This window comes from Haliotis rubra, unplaced genomic scaffold (genome assembly GCF_003918875.1).
Source record: "Haliotis rubra isolate DU_JTF1 unplaced genomic scaffold, ASM391887v1 Scf47, whole genome shotgun sequence".
Lineage (NCBI taxonomy): Eukaryota > Metazoa > Mollusca > Gastropoda > Lepetellida > Haliotidae > Haliotis > Haliotis rubra.
The window spans coordinates 1,333,093-1,352,465 of record NW_025767157.1 but is presented as its reverse complement, the minus strand read 5'-3'; the positions used below and the strand labels follow the sequence as shown (position 1 = coordinate 1,352,465).

General features: G+C 37.9%; 1 protein-coding gene across 5 annotated transcripts in view; it reads left to right on the top strand.

Annotated features, from left to right (window-relative positions):
• LOC124290590 overlaps window positions 1-19,373 on the top strand; it is a 49,281-nt gene that overhangs the window by 15,084 nt on the left and 14,824 nt on the right. For 3 of the 5 annotated variants that reach the window (XM_046727337.1, XM_046727343.1, XM_046727341.1), the window contains exons 2-4: window positions 8,740-8,806; window positions 14,721-14,846; window positions 15,805-15,948. In XM_046727337.1, the coding sequence (XP_046583293.1) occupies window positions 8,740-8,806; window positions 14,721-14,846; window positions 15,805-15,948 (337 nt within the window). The remainder of the gene's footprint in view (window positions 1-8,739; window positions 8,807-14,720; window positions 14,847-15,804; window positions 15,949-19,373) is intronic. The other 2 variants (XM_046727340.1, XM_046727342.1) reach the window with 2 other exon arrangements.

The following is a 19,373-nucleotide window of genomic DNA, read 5'->3' as shown; positions in this document are numbered from 1 at the left end:
AATGTTCCCCTTCCCCCCCCAATTTATGTACAAAGTGAGTGACCCTGCCCTGCATGTCATGTACAAAATCAATGACCCCCCCCTCCCTTCCCATTATGTTTAAGCATAATTTTTAAATATTCCTTTGAACAAAATTGCTGACCCCCTGCCTCCCCAGAACAAAATTGGTCCTTAAAGTACTGTCAGCACCTTTGGTCTTTTAGTGAAGCATCTTAGAGTGTGTTAGAGGGGGCGGTGGGGTAGTCTCGTGGTTAAAGTGTTGGCTCGTCAAGCCGAAGACCCTGGTTTGAATCCCCACATGGTACAATGAGTGAAGCCGATTTCTGGTGTCCCCCTCCGTGATATTGCTGGAATATTGCTTAAAGCGGCGTAAAACCAAACTCATTCAGTCAGTCAGTCAGTAGAGTGTGTTACAAATATTGAAGCTATATTGGAGACGATATATCAGTTATGCACACTGTACTGATGGTTATGTAACATACTTCTAAAGAAAGTCCACTTGAATGTTCGTATTGCTATTGAAGATCAGTCATGGCATGTAGTAAAATGAAACCGTATTTTCTAGTGGTGTTCCGATTAATTGAAATAATTGAAGATTGGTCGCAGTGACCAAACGACCAAGCAATCGATCACATTTTCTCATAATCGATATTAAACGATTTTGGAACTACTGTTTTAGTCTTTGCAACACTTGACAATGGAACATATCTTAGAAGTTGTCAGGGCCTGAAAACGTGTTTAATTCTTAGAAAACTGACTTCACTAACTGAAAAGTCATGACTGAATATTTCTCTAAGACTCCAGGAAGTTTATGTCCATGATATATTAGTCATCACTTTAAAGTAGCAAGTTACATCATGTTATACATATCTACAATAACAACCTTGATAGGAAAATCTGAAAAAATGACGCTAACCAATTTTTTTCGATGATTGTTCGTTGGTAAAGAAGCAATCATCAATTGTGAAATTTCAACCAATTCCCAACACTAGTATTTTCTTTTAAATACATGCATTAAATGCCGTAGGTTCAATTCCAAATTCTATAAGTAACGTCTGAGAGATAACCAATCCCTGACAGTGAGTCAATGTAACACTTGTTTTGATGCGTTACTTATCATGGCTTTGCCTTTGAACTTTAGTCTTAATTATATACTGGTAATTTTGACAGAACCACGCAACAACATTTACACTGTAAAGGAGAAACATTGAGATGAAGGATTCAGAACCTGTGGAACATGTAGTCTGCAGCTGGACTGTAGCTTCATCAAGTTCATGGTGATGGCTGGGCTTAAGGGAAAATGGTGTCGTTCAGGGACTGTGAGACTACCATATCCTCACTGTGTCTATAACCTAAGTTACTTTTCAGTCCCCAAAACAGCCATTAATCAAGCAGTAGGATGCCATGTTCATCATCCTTGTTCATGGGCATGATTGTATTTGTTGTGTGACATCCTGAACACACATGTCGTCATACATTTGTAGGTTGGATTATATTAATTATGTAATCCATGTCATATTATTTCAGCCTTGTCCAGCTGGGGATGGTCTGCCAGACAGGGGTCAGGTGTTGCCTTGAGGCAGGTGCCCTGGGGCACCACCGTTACCATACTGTACTCACCTGGTTCGTTGTTGTTTAATGCAGTTATTTGTCTTTCATGTGAGAAATGCTGACTGCTGTTTCTCCATCTTCCTAACCATGTGATGTATTGTCTGTGCATCTTTATCATACATAATGATTTATTATGATAGAGCACATACTTGACAGTTAACTCGGATTTTGTCAGGTATCACAGTGTTGCAGTTATTGATTACCCGGCCTAATTACTCAGACAGTGCCACATGTTTCTCACATGGCTCTAATTATGTCAAGTCTCAACTGAAGCATATGGGGAAGACACTGGTTGTCCTACTAATCTTACTGAACAGTATAATAATTTTTCAGAGTTTGTAAAAAAACTGACATGTAAAATGGTTGCTATTCGTCAAGAGGAGTCTGTACAAAGGATAACTTCTTTGGGTGCCAGAAGTTGGAGCACTAAGGAAGGATAACATCGTATGGATGAACAACTTCTTTATTACAATGACAGTGACGCGTTTGATTTAGGAGATAAACATCATGTGTTGGCGAATTTCGAGGGTGTTATTGAGTATTTGAAGCTAACGGAATTCATTTGGAACCGAGGGCGCCAGCTGGAGGTTTCAAATGAAATATTCCCGATGCTTCAAATAATCAATAACACCAGGAAATGGCCAACACATGATATTTATCATATTGTATAAACACAAGAGTAAACCAAAAGGTCCACACACACGTTTTTGTGTCTGCACTCATTGCCATCGAGTATCACGGTACAGCAGTGAAATGTCATCCGCCGGCCGTTTCGGCTGTCTCCCATGGTAGCATCTGGAACTGCTCATTTGTGATGTCATTCGGACTTTACGTCACTATATGATTTTAATGACGTCATCACAGCTGACGACATAACAATACAATGTTGTGAGCGATGTTTGTATGTATTAATACGCAGAGAATTTCCGGGAATCAAATACCATTTGTTCACGTTTTTCAGCCAATCAGATTAAAGAACACAGTGACTTTTGGTTTACAATTAGGTTCTAAAACCGTTATGAAGCAAATGATGAACAGAATAAAGATTGAGCGGCATTTATACAAGTTTGGGGAAGTGTTTGTACCATACAATGGGGATTAGTACAAAGGAAGCCATTTATTCCATTTTCTATAGACAATCCAACTACAATGAAATTAAATTTGCTGGTACATCTTATTGTTCACTTCCTTTTGTCTTCTAGACCCACATATGTAAACATTTTGTAAATTTTCTGATAATATATTCATTTATAAAACAGAAATTTTATTGAGTTTAATCCTGAATATTAAAGTCATCAAATAAGACAGACATACTGGTTCTGTTCTGACACTTTCAGGGGATGCTTGGCTTATATGACTGAATATTATGTAATATGCTGGTGATGACATGACCCAAGCTATATGAGAACAACTTGTGTGTTGTAGAATTATGTGGAATGTTATGGCGATAATAGAGCTATCGTCTACATCAAATGAATTGTGATTGTTCTCTTGGAGACATGTCATGACCAGACCGTTAACATGGCCTGTATGGCACACTCAACACAGTGTTGACATTTAGCATTTCAAACAATTTATGTGTCAAACCGGATCTAGCCAAAACATCAGCACACCAGACAAATAACCCAGAGTACTCTGAACTATTTTATTACCCAATTTGTTAGTGGGCTGAGTTTCAGCTGCAACAGTCATTGTCATTATGAGGAGTAGAGGTGTGACGATAGAGAAATTTCACGATACAATACGTATCGCGATATCTTGGAACATTACGATTTGATTCGATGCATATCACGATATGCTTTCTTTAGTTATTTTCTTTAAAAAAATATAGGTTAATAGCAAGAAATTTTGACATAACCGTCAATATCTAATGAAAATTAACAATTTTAAGGTCAACGATACATATCACGATACGAAAAAACGTATCGATATATTTATCGTCAGATAAAGTATCAGGATTATTGATACTACGATATATCGTCACAGCTTTAATGAGGAGGAATCAGGTTTACCTTCACCTACAAAACTATGACTCTAGAGGAACCCCACTAAGTTCAAGGGTCCTAACTGGAAATATGTGTCCTGTGATATAATGAAATGATCTAATTTACTTTCTAACTGAAGTAACACATTTGTTTTCAACTGATATTTAATTTCGGCTTACTGACCTATAATAGTATCTATCGGTTTGGTTGTTAAAATGTTTCTTCATAATTGCCACTGATTATGTACTACAGAATCAGCTGTAGGAGCAATACACTTTGATCTATATGTATGATGATACATGTATGTGCAGTTTGAAACTTTAGCATCAAAGAATTGATTTCAGATTCATGAGCCTTAAAGTTGTAGGGTTAGGGCTAGGGTGGTGATGATGATGATGATTTTTTTGGGGGTGGAGGTGGGGGTGGGGTGTCACCCATTTTGTTCTTTGGAGGTAGGGGGTCATCAATTTCGTACACATGTTCTAGGGGGTTATCAACTTTGTACATAAAAATATTGGCTTACAAAATATGGGGGTCATTGATTTTGTACATGACATGCAGGGGTCACTTACTTTGTACATAAAAAGTTTTGGGGGTCAGTCACATTGTACATGCTTCTCCATAAAATCATCAAACCACACACACACACACACACACACACACACACACACACACACACACACAAAAAAAAAGTCATAAATTATGAAGGGCCTTATCAATAATGCATACATTTCCTCTGCTCTGATTATGTGGGCACTGTGGAAAGTGATAAAATAATCCCCAAATCCCAGGAATATATACAACATTATACAACTGGCTATTTGGGAAAATGGTGGAACTTTTATCTTAACCTCAAGACTTGTTTATGCTTTCGAACATTTTCTAATAATATGTGCTGTATCAGAGCTGCAGATAACTTTTTTGGTCATTGAGTTATGTACTCGCTTGTGTTCATCTCAATTGGGTATCCTCATTTTCCTTTGAGTAACCAAGTAAATTGTACCCACCTCACTCAAACTCAATTGGGTATTTTGCCATATTCCATTAATTGTAAAACTATAATAAAGTTTAAATGTTATTGATATTGGATCTGTAATATGAGAAACGATAAGAAAGACTGCAAGTTGCCAAGTCCATGTGTTGAAATAGAACCTCTGAATATACCTCAGTTATTTTATCTATCCACCCGGTACGCAAGCTAACATTCGACATTTTTGTGTGTACGCATGGAAGATCAATTTTTGAGTATTTACAAAATTCAAAGCGTACTTGTACCCAATAGACTTAAGAATTGAGTTTTAGCGTAATTTCGCGTAATTTCACCTAGATCTTGGCTTATCTTACCGCTGCTGTATGGGTGTGAGCTTAAAACAAAAACAAACAAAGTTATTATTGGCAGTAACTTCCTTCTTCAAACTTACTAACAATAAAGCACGTGAGATTTGTTTGCATGAAATCACGGAAATCATTGTGGAGATTTTTATATGCCTGATTAAAAGTGATTTGACATTTTGAACCAGGATTTAATTAACATGACTACTGACATTAGCTTCACATGCACCTTGCAATGCGGTTGGGTAGCCAGTGATTAAAGCATTCACTTGTCCACGAAGATCAGGTTTGATTCCCCACATGGGTAGAATGTGAAGCCCATTTCTGGTGTTCCCCTGCCTTGATATTGCTGGAATATTGCTTAAAATGGCATAAAACTAAGCTACTCATGCACAGGCACCTTGTTTTGTGAGTGTCTTTGTACTTCAATTCTGAATGTTTGGCACTTGGCCTAACAACTACAATTTAATACTGTTGTGGTTAAGATGGCCTTTGATTGTGTGGGAAATATGAAGATGGGACTGATTGCTATATATAGAGTGGCTCAAGTCTTTGTGTGATTAGTTAAGCACATTTTTGCTAAAGTGAATGTAGTTTTACATTGCTATTTGTATTATTCAACCAATTGGTAAATGAATGCTGGTCCATATAACTTAGCATAGTAACTCATCCAGATCAAATATTGTGACCTTTGGTGAACCTGTGAATGGTAAAATTACAAGATCAGGTGCATTTTTTATGGAGAAAACTAAAAAGCTCAAGTGAAGAATCACACTGAACAAGATGAATGTTAAAAGCTCCAAATCTTGGATTAATATTCTTCAGCAAATCTTTAAAACCTTTGTAAGAATCACAGAGTGAGTGAGTGAGTATGGTTTTACACGCTTTTGACAATATTCCAGCAATATCACAGTTGAGGGACACCAGAAATTGGCTTCACACATTGTACCACATGTGGGAATCAAATTCAGGTCTTCAGCATGATGATGCTAATGCTTTAACCATTAGGCTACACCATCGACCCCTAAAGAACCTAGAACCACCTCCGGAAATGCTGACCCTGGATCAGGCCTCAGGCTTTTTGAATGTTTATTCAGGGCTTTATTGGCCAGCGGAGTTCCCTTGCTCTGAACTGAATTATATAGCAATGTTTTTACATGTAACTACCTTATCGGGCCGACACTTTGGTCCGAAGTCCGGAAATAATGAGTCCGAAGATACAGAACTTTTATTAGCACTGTAATGAAATGATCTAATTTACTTAACTGAAGGGACCCGTGAAGATCCGGGGTAGAATAGGTCTTCAGCAACCCATGCTTGCCACAAAAGGCGACTATGCTTGTCGTAAGAGGCGACTAACGGGATCGGGTGGTCAGGCTCGCTGATTTGGTTGACACATGTCATCGGTTCCCAATTACGCAGATCGATGCTCATGCTGTTGATCACTGGATTGTCTGGTCCAGACTCGACTATTTACAGACAGCTGCCATATAGCTGGAATATTGCTGAGTGTGGCGTAAAACTAAACTCACTCACTCATTCTAACTGAAGTAACACATTTGTTTTCAACTGATATATAATTTCGGCTTACTGACCTATAATAGTATCAGTTTGGTTGTTAAAATGTTTCTTCATAATTGCCACTGATTATGTACTACAGAATCAGCTGTAGGAGCAATACATTTTGATCTATATGTATCATGATACATGTATGTGCAGTTTTAAACTTTCGCATCAAAAGAATTGATTTCAGATTCATGAGCCTTTAAGTTGTAGGGTTAGAGACCATTCATAATTTATGGCTAGGGGGGTGATGATGATGATGATTATTTTTTTTTTTGGGGAGTAGGTGTGGGGTGTGTCACCCATTTTGTTCTTTGGAGGTAGGGGTCATCAATTTTGTACACATGTTCTAGGGGGTTATCAACTTTGTACATAAAAATATTGGCTTACAAAATATGGGGGGTCATTGATTTTGTACATGACATGCAGGGGGGTCACTTACTTTGTACATAAAGTTTGGGGGTCAGTCACATTGTACATGCTTCTCCATAAAAATCATCATCACACACCACCACCACCACCCCCCAATTCATAAATTATGAAGGGCCCCTTATCAATAATGCATACATTTCCTCTGCTACGATTATGTGGGCACTGTGGAAAGTGATAAAATAATCCCCAAATCCCAAGAATATCTACAACATTATGCAACTGGTTATTTGGGGAAATGGTGAAACTTTTTATCTTAACCTCAAGACTTGTTTATGCTTTCGAACATTTTCTAATAATATGTGCTGTATCAGAGCTGCAGATAACTTTTTTGGTCATTGAGTTATGTACTCGCTTGTGTTCATCTCAATTGGGTATCCTCATTTTCCTTTGAGTAACCAAGTAAATTGTACCCACCTCACTCAAACTCAATTGGGTATTTTGCCATATTCCATTAATTGTAAAACTATAATAAAGTTTAAATGTTATTGATATTGGATCTGTAATATGAGAAACGATAAGAAAGACTGCAAGTTGCCAAGTCCATGTGTTGAAATAGAACCTCTGAATATACCTCAGTTATTTTATCTATCCACCCGGTACGCAAGCTAACATTCGACATTTTTGTGTGTACGCATGGAAGATCAATTTTTTTGAGTATTTACAAAAATTCAAGCGTACTTGTACCCAATAGACTTAAGAATTGAGTTTTCGCATAAGTATTTGCGTAATTTACGCAGATGTGCTAGCTTATCTTACCGCTGCTGTATGGGTGTGAGCTTAAACAAAAACAAACAAAGTTATTGGCAAATTAACTTCCTTCTTCAAACTTACTAACAATAAAACGTGAGATTTGTTTATGAAATGCAGAAATCATTGTGGAGATTTTTATGCCTGATTAAAAGTGATTTGACATTTTGAACCAGGATTTAATTAACATGACTACTGACATAGCTTCACATGCACCTTGTGCGGTTGGGTAGCCCAGTGATTAAAGCATTCACTCGTCACGCCGAAGATCCAGGTTTGATTCCCCACATGGGTAGAATGTGTGAAGCCCATTTCTGGTGTTCCCTGCCTTGATATTGCTGGAATATTGCTTAAAATGGCGTAAAACTAAGCTACTCATGCACAGGCACCTTGTTTTGTGAGTGTCTTTGTACTTCAATTCTGAATGTTTGGCACTTGGCCTAACAACTACAATTTGTACTGTCATGGTTAAGATGGCCTTTGATTGTGTGGGAAATATGAAGATGGGACTGATTGCTATATATAGAGTGGCTCAAGTCTTTGTGCGATTAGTTAAGCACATTTTTGCTAAGTGAATGTAGTTTTACATTGCTATTTGTAATATTCAGCAACCAATTGGTAATGAATGCTGGTCCATAGCAACTTAGCATAGTAACTCATCCAGATCAAATATTGTGACCTTTGCGAACCTGTGAATGGTAAAATTACAAGATCAGGTGCATTTTTTATGGAGAAAACTAAAGCTCAAGTAAGTCACACTGAACAAGATGAATGTTAAAAGCTCAAATCTTGGATTAATATTCTTCAGCAAATCTTTAAAAACCTTTGTAAGAATCACAGAGTGAGTGAGTGAGTATGGTTTTACACCGCTTTTGACAATATTCCAGCAATATCACGGCGGGGACACCAGAAATTGGCTTCACACATTGTACCCATGTGGGGAATCGAATTCAGGTCTTCAGCATGATGAGCGAATGCTTTAACCATTAGGCTACACCATCGACCCCAAGAAACCTAGAACCTGCCTCAAATGCTGACCCTGATCAGGCCTTGTGTTTTTTTGTTACAGATGAAGACATTGTGGACTCTGGTGGTGCTGGTGGTGGTCCTGGTGGCTACAGCGTCTGCTGGGCACAGTACGTAATTTACTTCATAACTTTCGTGAGTGAGTGGCTTGATAAGTCGATGTTGTTTTGAGCAACAGGTTCCTGGTATGCTAAGGAGCAACTCTGCACAACTAATTGTGGACTTAAGAAATTTATTTTTACTATAATTGCCATGTTGCTAAAACATGGAGCTCCGTAAAATTCTGGGATGGTGTTGGTCCTCGTCTACCTATGCATGTCGTAAGAGGCGACTAATGGGATCGGGTGGTCAGTCAAGCTGCCATGGTTGGTGTATGTCATTATAACCCAGGGAGCTATCATATACAGTAGTTGATAAATTATGACATTGAACAACAGACAGGTTTAACAAACAAGTCATTAATGTGTGCGTTACACTCTGAGTGCAATTGGTGAGGTCGCATGTGGTTCCTGTCTACACCACACAGCTCACAAATTAGGGGAGGTAATGCGATGCTGCTCACAGAGAGAAGGTGGATAAGTGGTCATGTTTGGCAGCTTGACTCCTGCGAGTGTCTAGAGCTTCTGTACTGCACCACACTGGGAGCTTGGCTTATTGTATACTCCTCAGGAAGCTGAGAATGGAATCCTTGTATAGGTATCATATGGCGTTGCCAAATCAAGAAACATGATCAGTGTCAGCACTATGATCTGATTTTAATGGTAATGACGTTATTTTTCCCTTGCAATAATATGATCAGAGTTACAATTTCTTCCGAAAAAGTATATGTAGGGAATTACATATAAGATTTTCTGAAACTCATATTTATTTCAGTTTTTGACCACTACAGAATGGAGGGACATCATGTTAGATCTGCTTGTTTTGATGTTGTTTGATGGCATGGTAAACTGCTGTTAATGGCATGGTAAACTGCTGTTAATGGCATGTGTAAACCAGCTTGGGAAATGTGTTAATAACACTGGTAATGGATAGAAAAGGTAAATGAGTTCAAAATGATGATGTAGCCTGGCAGTAAAAAATATTTTCCACAACCTGTTTCAAATTTGTCGGAAACTAACTAACCTTTGATATTGCACCCGTCTGTCTGTTCATGTATTCAAGGTGTCTTGTAATTGAAAGTCAGGATTGATAAAAGTTTGCATTCATTATCACGTCTTTAAAACATTGCATCTCTTGGGCATGAGAGAAACACATTATGGAGTCCTGGTCCACCCAGGGATTTATCATCCATGGAGTCTTGTATTTGAGGGTTTCTGGGACTCATACTCTTAATTTTCAGGGGTCCTGGACAACAAAATGGGGGTCCCAGACACTTAAATATTATTTTTCATACTGTTATTTTCTTGTGTGTCATGATCATCACATTGTTACAGTAATTAAATTGCAATTAATACCATAACCCTGCTAGTAACAAACTCAGTAATAACTTATTGTCACTTGATTGGGATTTTTACAAAAAGTCCCTGTGGACGCGGTAATACATTTTGTTGCATCCATTGTCAATTTTTATGCGTATAGGACGCAGGAATTCGCGTCCTGTAAATCCCTGAAGAGCCAAACCTTACATTGTTTAATAACACGGAAAAAATAACCATACCCTTTGTCATTTGAATGAACAAAACTGTCATTGATAACAGTACCATGATAAGAGCGTACTGTTTCACCCCTGCTTCTGAGTATTGTAATGATTACTTTTTGAAAGTTTTGGACCACTAATTTTCTGTCAGATTTTTATCTTACAGAACAAAATATAACGCTACAAAATGAGACAAAGGCCTAGTCAGATTTCTTGCACATTGTCTACCCCTGCTTGTTAACCTGGAGATTACCAATCTGTTAGGCATGTATTATGCTTCCTTGTCAAGTTGAGGAACTGGTAGGTGAGGTCATGGGTTTAATAATAATAAAACCCAGCTGATATGGTCTGGTGAAGTTAAATTAGCGAAACCGCCCATGGAACACATTGTGGATGAAAAATAGAGATACCAAGATGGGCCAGTTTTACTTCATTTCACAGCTGTGTGTCTTGACTTATATATTTACAACTTAAAAACAGATCAACCGATTTTTTCCAAATGCTGCAGTTAACGTGTCATGCTGTCAGTAAGATATGTTGAAACACTAGTTCAGAAAATTATGTTCGCTAGGTACAGTTGAATGTAGAAGTGTATTTATTTGAAAAATGATTTAAGAAGTCGTATAAAATTGAGTACAATTTCATTATAAGATAATCTCTGTGTTTTACTCAAAACTTCAACAATGATGGAGTCTGGTTCCCTAAGATGTTTACAGATGACAATGCTGAAAGGTTAAATCAAATAATGAATTTGAATTAAGAAATTTAATAACAAAGGTCCAGGATGTTGAACATGTTGAAACATAGCAATGACATGAAGGAAACAGGCGAACAAAAGAAATATATACAGTCAAACTTCGTTGGGTTTCAGACTCAAACATAGTTCGAGTGATCCAGGATTTAAGAATACCTTCGAATTGAATTTCAAATTGAAATTGAAAATCACTTTATGAGAGATTTTTTTTTATCGATTTGGTTTCATTTTCATACTATGTCCAGTAGAATATTATAATACCAGAATAGATTCACTAACATAATCTTCATCCGTTTCATTCATATTCATATTTACACATGTCAATGATTGTCATGTGAGAACACTTCGATAACTTACTGCCAGTATGTATTAGTAATCACCATCAAAATATTGGCTGAACCTTGTTACCAACAATTAATCGTGGTTGGGGCAGTGGGGTAGCCTAGTGGTCAAAGCGTTTGCACGTCATGCCGAGGACCAAGGTTTGATTCCCTACATGGAAACAATGCGTGAAGTCTCTCTCTCTCTCTCTCTTCCGCCTTCTCTCTCTCTCTCTCTCTCCATATATTGCTGCAAAAAGTGGCTTAAAACTAAAAGTTTACTCACGTCATGCCGAGGACCCAGGTTCGATTCCCTACATGGAAACAATGTGTGAAGTCTCTCTCTCTCTCTCTCTCTCTCCCCTTCTCTCTCTCTCTCTCTCACCATATATTGCTGCAAAAAGTGGCATAAAACTAAAAGTTACTCACGTCATGCCGAGGACCCAGGTTCGATTCCCTACATGGAAACAATGCGTGAAGCCTCTCTCTCTCTCTCCCCCTTCCGCTCTCTCTCTCTCTCCCCCTTCCGCTCTCTCTCTCACTCACCATATATTGCTGCAAAAAGTGGCATAAAACTAAAAATTACTCACTGACTTATGGCTGCCACAGAGATAATTCCTGATATGGAATTCCTGAGAGGGATATGCATTAGTAGTGTCAGAGATCTGATCTGAATTGAAATGATGGAAGATTGTTCGTAGTGACCAAACGACCAAGCAATCGATAATATTTTCTCATAATTAAACATAAAATTAGACTGTTTTAGTCGTAGAAACACTTGACGATGGAACATATCTAGAAAGTTGCCAGGGCCTGAAAACGTGTTAAAATTCTTAGAAAACTCACTTCACTTACTGAAAAGTCATGACTCAATATTTCTTGAAGACTCCAGGAGGTTTATGTTCATGATATATTAGTCATCACTATAAAGTAGCAAGTTGCATCATTTTACATGTGAAATTTGCAAATGCAGTTTCTTAAAAAAAAACACACAAAAAAAATCCCCAGATAACCACGATATACTTATCTGCAATAACAACCTGAATAGGAAAATTCTGAAAAAATTATGATAACCCATTTTTTTCGAATGGTAATTAAACAATCATCAATTTTGAGATTTCAACCAATTCCCAACACTAACATGCATGGCCAACTTCACATTCTTCAGAATTACTCATATTACTGCATTTCTGGTGGAACTTTTTGACAGATGGTTGCTAATTAAACTGATATTTTCATTTATGAATGTAATACCTTGTCTGCTTGAACACCAGTCTGCAAAATCAACTTGTCCACCATTTGAAGTGATGTATTACACAGTGACCTCTAACCTTCATGAAATGTCACCAGATTGTGTACAGAGAGTGGTCTATAGGTAACTGTCACCAGATTGTGTACAGCGAGTGGTCTATAGGTAACTGATTTGTTTTCATTTTTCACTTCGGGAACTGAGTCACCTGGTGCACAAAATAGGAAATGACGTATTTCATATGCAGGGATTTACCTTGATTCCTGTATTTGAGGGTCCCTAGGACTCATACTCTTAATTTTCAGGGGTCCTGGGCCTCCTTTCACAAAGCACTAAGGTGATCGTAAGTCACTAAGGTAACCTTAGTCAAATGTTAAAGAATGGGAGTTAAGGTTAACCTTAGTAAAGGTTGCTTCGTGAAAGGAGCCCCTGGACTACTGAAATGGGGGTCCCAGACACTTAAATATTATTATCAATACTGTTACTATGTTGCAATATTGTTGTCATTCATTTACTGTTATTGTTTTGTGTATTATGATCATCACATAATTAAATTGCAAATAAAATGCCATAACTCAGCTAGTAGCAAACTCAGTGATAACTTATTGTTGATTGGAATTTTTGCAAAGTATTTGGACTTTTTCTGCGTCCATGTGGACACGCTAATAAATTTCGTTGCGACCATTGCTAATTTTTATGAGTAAAGGACGCAGGAATTCGCGTCCTGTAAATCCCTGCGTACAGGAAATATATACCGATAAAACTGCTGCCATGCATTTGTTGGTAGAAACTGTTACCTGTACTGTGCAGTTTCCTGCACTGACAGTATTTCACCTGCATTAGTGCAACCTGGATACATTGATCCATGAAGTTTGGAGCTGTCTGAGTGATCTGGCAAATTCTGTGTTTGGAGTGCAGATGTGCGTTTGTTTGGGGGGGCATTTCAATAAGCAGGGCTCCAGATAAGGGCCGTATTGGCGTATGTACGGATAAAAAAATATGCACGATACGGTAGGATATAATTTAGAAACAGTAGCAGATACGCAGCACAGCAGTGGTGTACGGTCTTAAAATCATTTACAGAAGTATGTATCTGAAAAAAGTATTGTTTTATTGTTTTTTACCTGTTTACAAAAGAGTAGCAATGCTGTGGTGCATATATTAAACGAAACACAAGATCACACACTCCATTAAATTCCATTCAGTACTCCAAATGTACTTTAAGTTTTTCCAGTACTCCTACAGGGTATATTTAAAAAAATAAGGAGTACATACTCCTCATGTTGAAAAATTATCTGGAGCCCTGAATAAGCTAACGATAGTGAGTTCAAATCCTGGTGTGCTCCAGTTACGTTTCCAGGTCCGTCAGCACCATAACTGTGCGCATGTATTTGACTGAAGTTGCAAACATCTCAGAGCTGCCTTACTTCACACTTTTCTCCCTCCACAAGGTGGCATGCCACAATATAACTTGAATATTCTCCAACACATTCAAAGCAGTGTAAAATTCCAACTCACTCACTCACACACAAGCAGTTGTAGGTTGAGCATATCAAATAGGTCAGAAACACAGTTGTAGAACCTGATTATAGTTGCTAACAAATGTGTGTGTGTGAGGTTGGTTTTACGCCGCTTTTAGCAATATTCCAGCAATATCACGACGGGGAACACCGGAAAAATGGGCTTCACACATTGTACCCATGTGGGGAATCGAACCCGGGTCTTCAGCGTGACGAGCGAACGCTTTAACCACTAGGCTACCCCACCGCCCTGCTAAAAAATACTTCATGGACAGTTATGTAACTGGTTTGTGGAATGGTGCATTGTTCTGTTGTAGGATCATGTTATTGTGCTATTGTTTTAGAATAATATCTTGTTCTGTTCTTGAATTGTGCACTGTTCTATTGTTTTGGAATGGTGCTTTGTTCTTCTGTTATAGAATGACGCATTGTTCTGGGTTTTTTTGTGGAATGGTGCATTGCTCTGTTATTGTTGAATAATGCATTTCTTTGTTTTGGAGAATGATGTATGTTCTGTTTTTGAAGAAGGAAGTGTTCTGTTGTAGAATGCAAGTATGAGAGGCAGGGAAAATGGTCTGAATGTGAGAACGGCAAACAGACTGTGACAAAGGTCAAACAGGAAGGGTCAGACCAATCATGTCCTCAGAAAAAGGTCAAGACCAGAATGTGTGGTAGGTATTTCAAACAAGCGTGTTTTGCTCATTGCAACATAGCAGGATATTCATTCCAAGTTTGTTTTGCTTTAATAATGATCAATATAGTTTGTAACAGCCATTGAGTCTTGCAAGGATTTGCTAGACTTGAAGGACTGTGTTATTGCACCGTAATCTAACAAGAGTTGTATGACTTTATTACTCGTAAAGGTTCCGCAAGGAGGAACAAACCCAGTGCATCAGTGTATGCTAAGGGACTATAGTCTACTTCCAAATTTCTGAAAATAATGTGTATAGTCCTGGGTGCCAATTCACTAAGCGTTTGTAGCGTGACGTGCTATCAGAACTATTTTGTTTATTATAAGCTTACGAATGATGCAGTGCTGCGATCACTTTGTGGATTGGTCCCTGATACAAGACTCTCAAATGGTTGTGTCTTATGCTTAATTTACTCTCATTTTCAACAGTATTCAAGCTTTGAGACCGATGTTGTCCCAGTGCTTGGACAGCGAATCGCTTAGGGCGCTGTAATATGCTGTAGAGAGGAACATGTAATCTCTGTAAAGCCAAGATGCACTGGTCTCAGACTTTGCCATCTGTGATTCTTACTAGCCAGCGCCATGTTCGTCCTGCAAGTTTTGCTGAGCGTACAATTTGCAACCATGTTTGCTATAGATGTTCACAGCCTAGTCCTTAAAGCATTTGCTCATCATGGCGAAGACCTGCGTTTGAATTCCGACATGGGTAAAATGGGTGAAGGCCCTTTCTGATATCCAGTGCCATGATATTGCTGGAATATTGCTAAAAGCGGTGTAAGACCATACTCGCTCACTGTTGGTGTTCCTCCACTGTTAAGGTGGAGTGGCTCTACAGTGTTCGATTCTGTTCATGATGGCTTTGAACCCAACTCCCTCACTCCTTCACAAGGTTAGGGTCAGCATGGATTCCTCGAATCGGTAAATGTTGCACTTTACAGTTGCAGGAGAAAAATGCAAGTATGAGAAAAACGACTGGAGTGAATGCAATGAAGCGACCAATCTGCAAACCCGTACCATGACCCTGAAGACTGGGAGTTCGCGATGCTCACCTGTAAAGTCTATAACGCGCAAATGCAAAAAAGGTCAGACAGCATTGCATGCCATCTTGTAGCTGAGCTGTTCGCTGCTTTTGCGCTACAAAGCCAGATTTTTTCTTGGTTTATTGAAAGTGTTTATTATAGTCATTCTTTTGGTCAGATCATTTGAATCATTTTTGCTTTTATCTACCTTTTGATTGGACGAATCTGGAAACCAAGAGAAGGTTACTCAGGCTTTGCTTTTCATCATGAGTGGAATGAACATGTAGCCAACCCAAATAAGAAGTGTGAGAAAACGGGCATTTTTAGTATAAAGTCAATCGTGTGCAAGAAAATTCATTAAAATTTATGTTTTTAAAGATTTGTTTACCACGTACCGAACTGTATTAAGTGGATGTTACCAATTTATATCAATTTCTGTGGATACCAAGATTTAATGCAACTGATCTGCTCCAAATATACCAATTGAAAATGTATTCATTTCTAAGATTCTTTTTGGGTTGGTTGACATTTAAATTTTGCAAGCTAAGAGATTCCAACCTTGCACATAAATACCATTTAGTTCCAGGATGTCATTATGATCGTAAGATTAAATACAGCACATGTGATGAAACAACATACACTCAGAGTCGTGTCCTTAAGCTCAAAAAAGCTGGAAAAGGTGTCACGTGCGAAGACGAATTGGACGACACTATCCCATGCAAAGGTGAGTGTCATGTGATCTATTTTTCGTTTATGTGACAAAATCACAGCAAATTGTCAGACAGGTCATAAAAACATTTTATAGATTAACATATCCTCTGAAACTACAAAGCATAAACTTCTGTTTGGTATGAAGGTATCTTGAAAGATTCCTTACAGAATTTTATTTTACTTTAAACATGGCCGCTGTGGCAACCATATTGTACATTTGTTTGCCACTGCTTATCCATGTTTCTATGTATCATTTTGAAATTTCATGTGCAGTTATATTGCCTAATGCGAAATAACATTTGGCATATTTTGGTTTAGATCTGTTTAACCCATCTACACTCTTTAATGTTCATGTTTTTCACATACCGGTAGTCATTCTTCAGGTAAGAGGTCCCGTCTGAAACTATGTAATCTAAGCAATTTGTCTACAAACTGAGCTCAAAATCTGATATTTTCTGCATGGCAGTTATGGCAGCCATATATTAACATTGACATTCCTTATTATGGTTAAATATATGGTATGCCAAATATGGGCACATGACATATTGCTCAAAAGAAGTTAAGCACACCTGATTCTCCCCTATCAATGTACCCTAATATACAGGTAGGGAATGTATCTTGAAATATTTGACTCTATTACAACTTTGACCATAAGGTCCCTCTGTAGAAGGTGACAGTAATGTGGCAGTCATTATGGTGTAATTTTAACTCTCTGCTTACCGAACTATGTATGTATCAGTAGTGTCCTATTTACTCTTATATTATTTTTTATATTTTAGCAAAGAACTGAATTGTGAAATTGCAATAGTTTTAAGTATTAATTTGTAGTCACTTCTGTTTCTGAAGTCCTCTATGCTGGTTTTAGAGATCCATGTCTAAAGATTGAATTATCAATGTTAAATTTCCAAATTATATTATTTTTATTATTATAGGAAAATGCAAATACTCAAAAGATGCATATGGAAAATGTGATCCTGAAACTCGAACAAAAACCAAGGTGAGGCACTTGATCTCAGGAAACAAGGCCATGTGTGATCCTGAAAAATCCAACACAAAGAAATGCATCCCTGGGAAACATGGGCATGGACACAATAAACATGGAAAACATGGTGGACAGAAAAGACATGGTGGACAGAACACTGGAGGAGAAAACATGTGAAAAGGATGAATCTATAACGCCCCACGCTTCACTTTCATGCTCTGCTTTGACTCAATAAACTACTCGAACTCTCCTCGTAAATGGCCTTTGGAAGTTGGTGTGATGAACAAGGGAGAGAAGTTTATGGTTATACAACTTCTTTACACAGTAAACACAGTGTTATCACGTGCTTGATAACGGTGTTAGTACTTACACTGAATGTCGCGATTCAGTATAATAAAGTTGTTGTATAGCCTTAGAATTGTCTCCCTTGTTAGTCATACTAGCATTTAGAAAAAATTATTTGTAATTATTTCTTTGATTTGATAAAGTTTAGATGTTTTAAACAAGAAATACTATTTTCGACAATTTTTGGGTTTGTTTTTGGTGAAGTTCCCATGCAGGAACACCATTTAGATCAGCAACGCTTCACTAGATGTGCTGAAACTGTTGATCAATGAAATATATCTTATAACTTATTTTGTTCACTGCTGTAGAAAACATACAAACTGAAAATTTGTTAAGCAAGATTTTACTTGTTGGCTGAATGAAATTATTTATTTTCAGGTGCTTTAATCATTATAGCAGTGGCAACACAGACATGAAAACAGTAACTTAAGTGAATGTTCTGGGTAGGCTATGTCTTAAGGTCAGGTTACCAAACAGTCTTCTTTTCTTTCCTGTTCTTTTCTGCTGCAATAAAAATATGCCCTATACTAATTGTTTGTCATAACTGATGTTGTTCCAGGGGTAGATTCAGCTTTTTGAGAAAGGGTGGGGGTAGGGGGCTGCACACTTCATTTTCACAAGTGTTGTCATTTAATAGACTTTCAGGACAAAAAAGGGGGTGTACACCCCTGCAGCCCCGTTCTGCCTATGTGTTCTAGTATCAGACACCTACACATCTTGACCTTTACACAATTAAACATACATGTACTTACACACACCCGAACACTTCAAGCATATGTAGGGGCGATGGTAGACTAAGGCTTAGTCTCTGAATATATATAATTTTGATGGTAACAAACAAGCCCATTTAAATTGAAAAGGAGCCCTAGGTAGACCAGAGATTCTGAACCTGGGAAAATCTGGACTTGCTTTATTTAGGGCTTTAGCACTGCAGAGAGAGCTTGGCAGTAGGGAAAATAATGTGGTTCAGGGACTGTGAGACATACTAGGGCGAAGGGGTAGCCTAGTGGTTAAATCGTTCGCCTATCATGACAAAGACCCAGGTTCGATTCCCCACATGGGTACAATGTGTGAAGCCCATTTCTGGTTCCCTCACCGTGATATTGATGGAATATTGCTAAAAGTGACATAAAACTAAACACACTCACTCACTCAAGCACATGTAAACATACCTACAGACACCTGAACACATCTACAACACCTGAAAACAAATAAACATACCTGCACACACCTGAACACATCTACAACACCTGAAAACAAATATACATACCTACACACACCTGAACAAAAATAAGCATACCTGCACACACTTGAACGGAATTAGATTTACTTACAAACACCTGAACACAATTAAACATATCTACACTACACCCACCTGAACACAATTAAACATATCTACACATACTTGAACTCATCTAATACATCTTTATTTATCTAAACATAACCCACA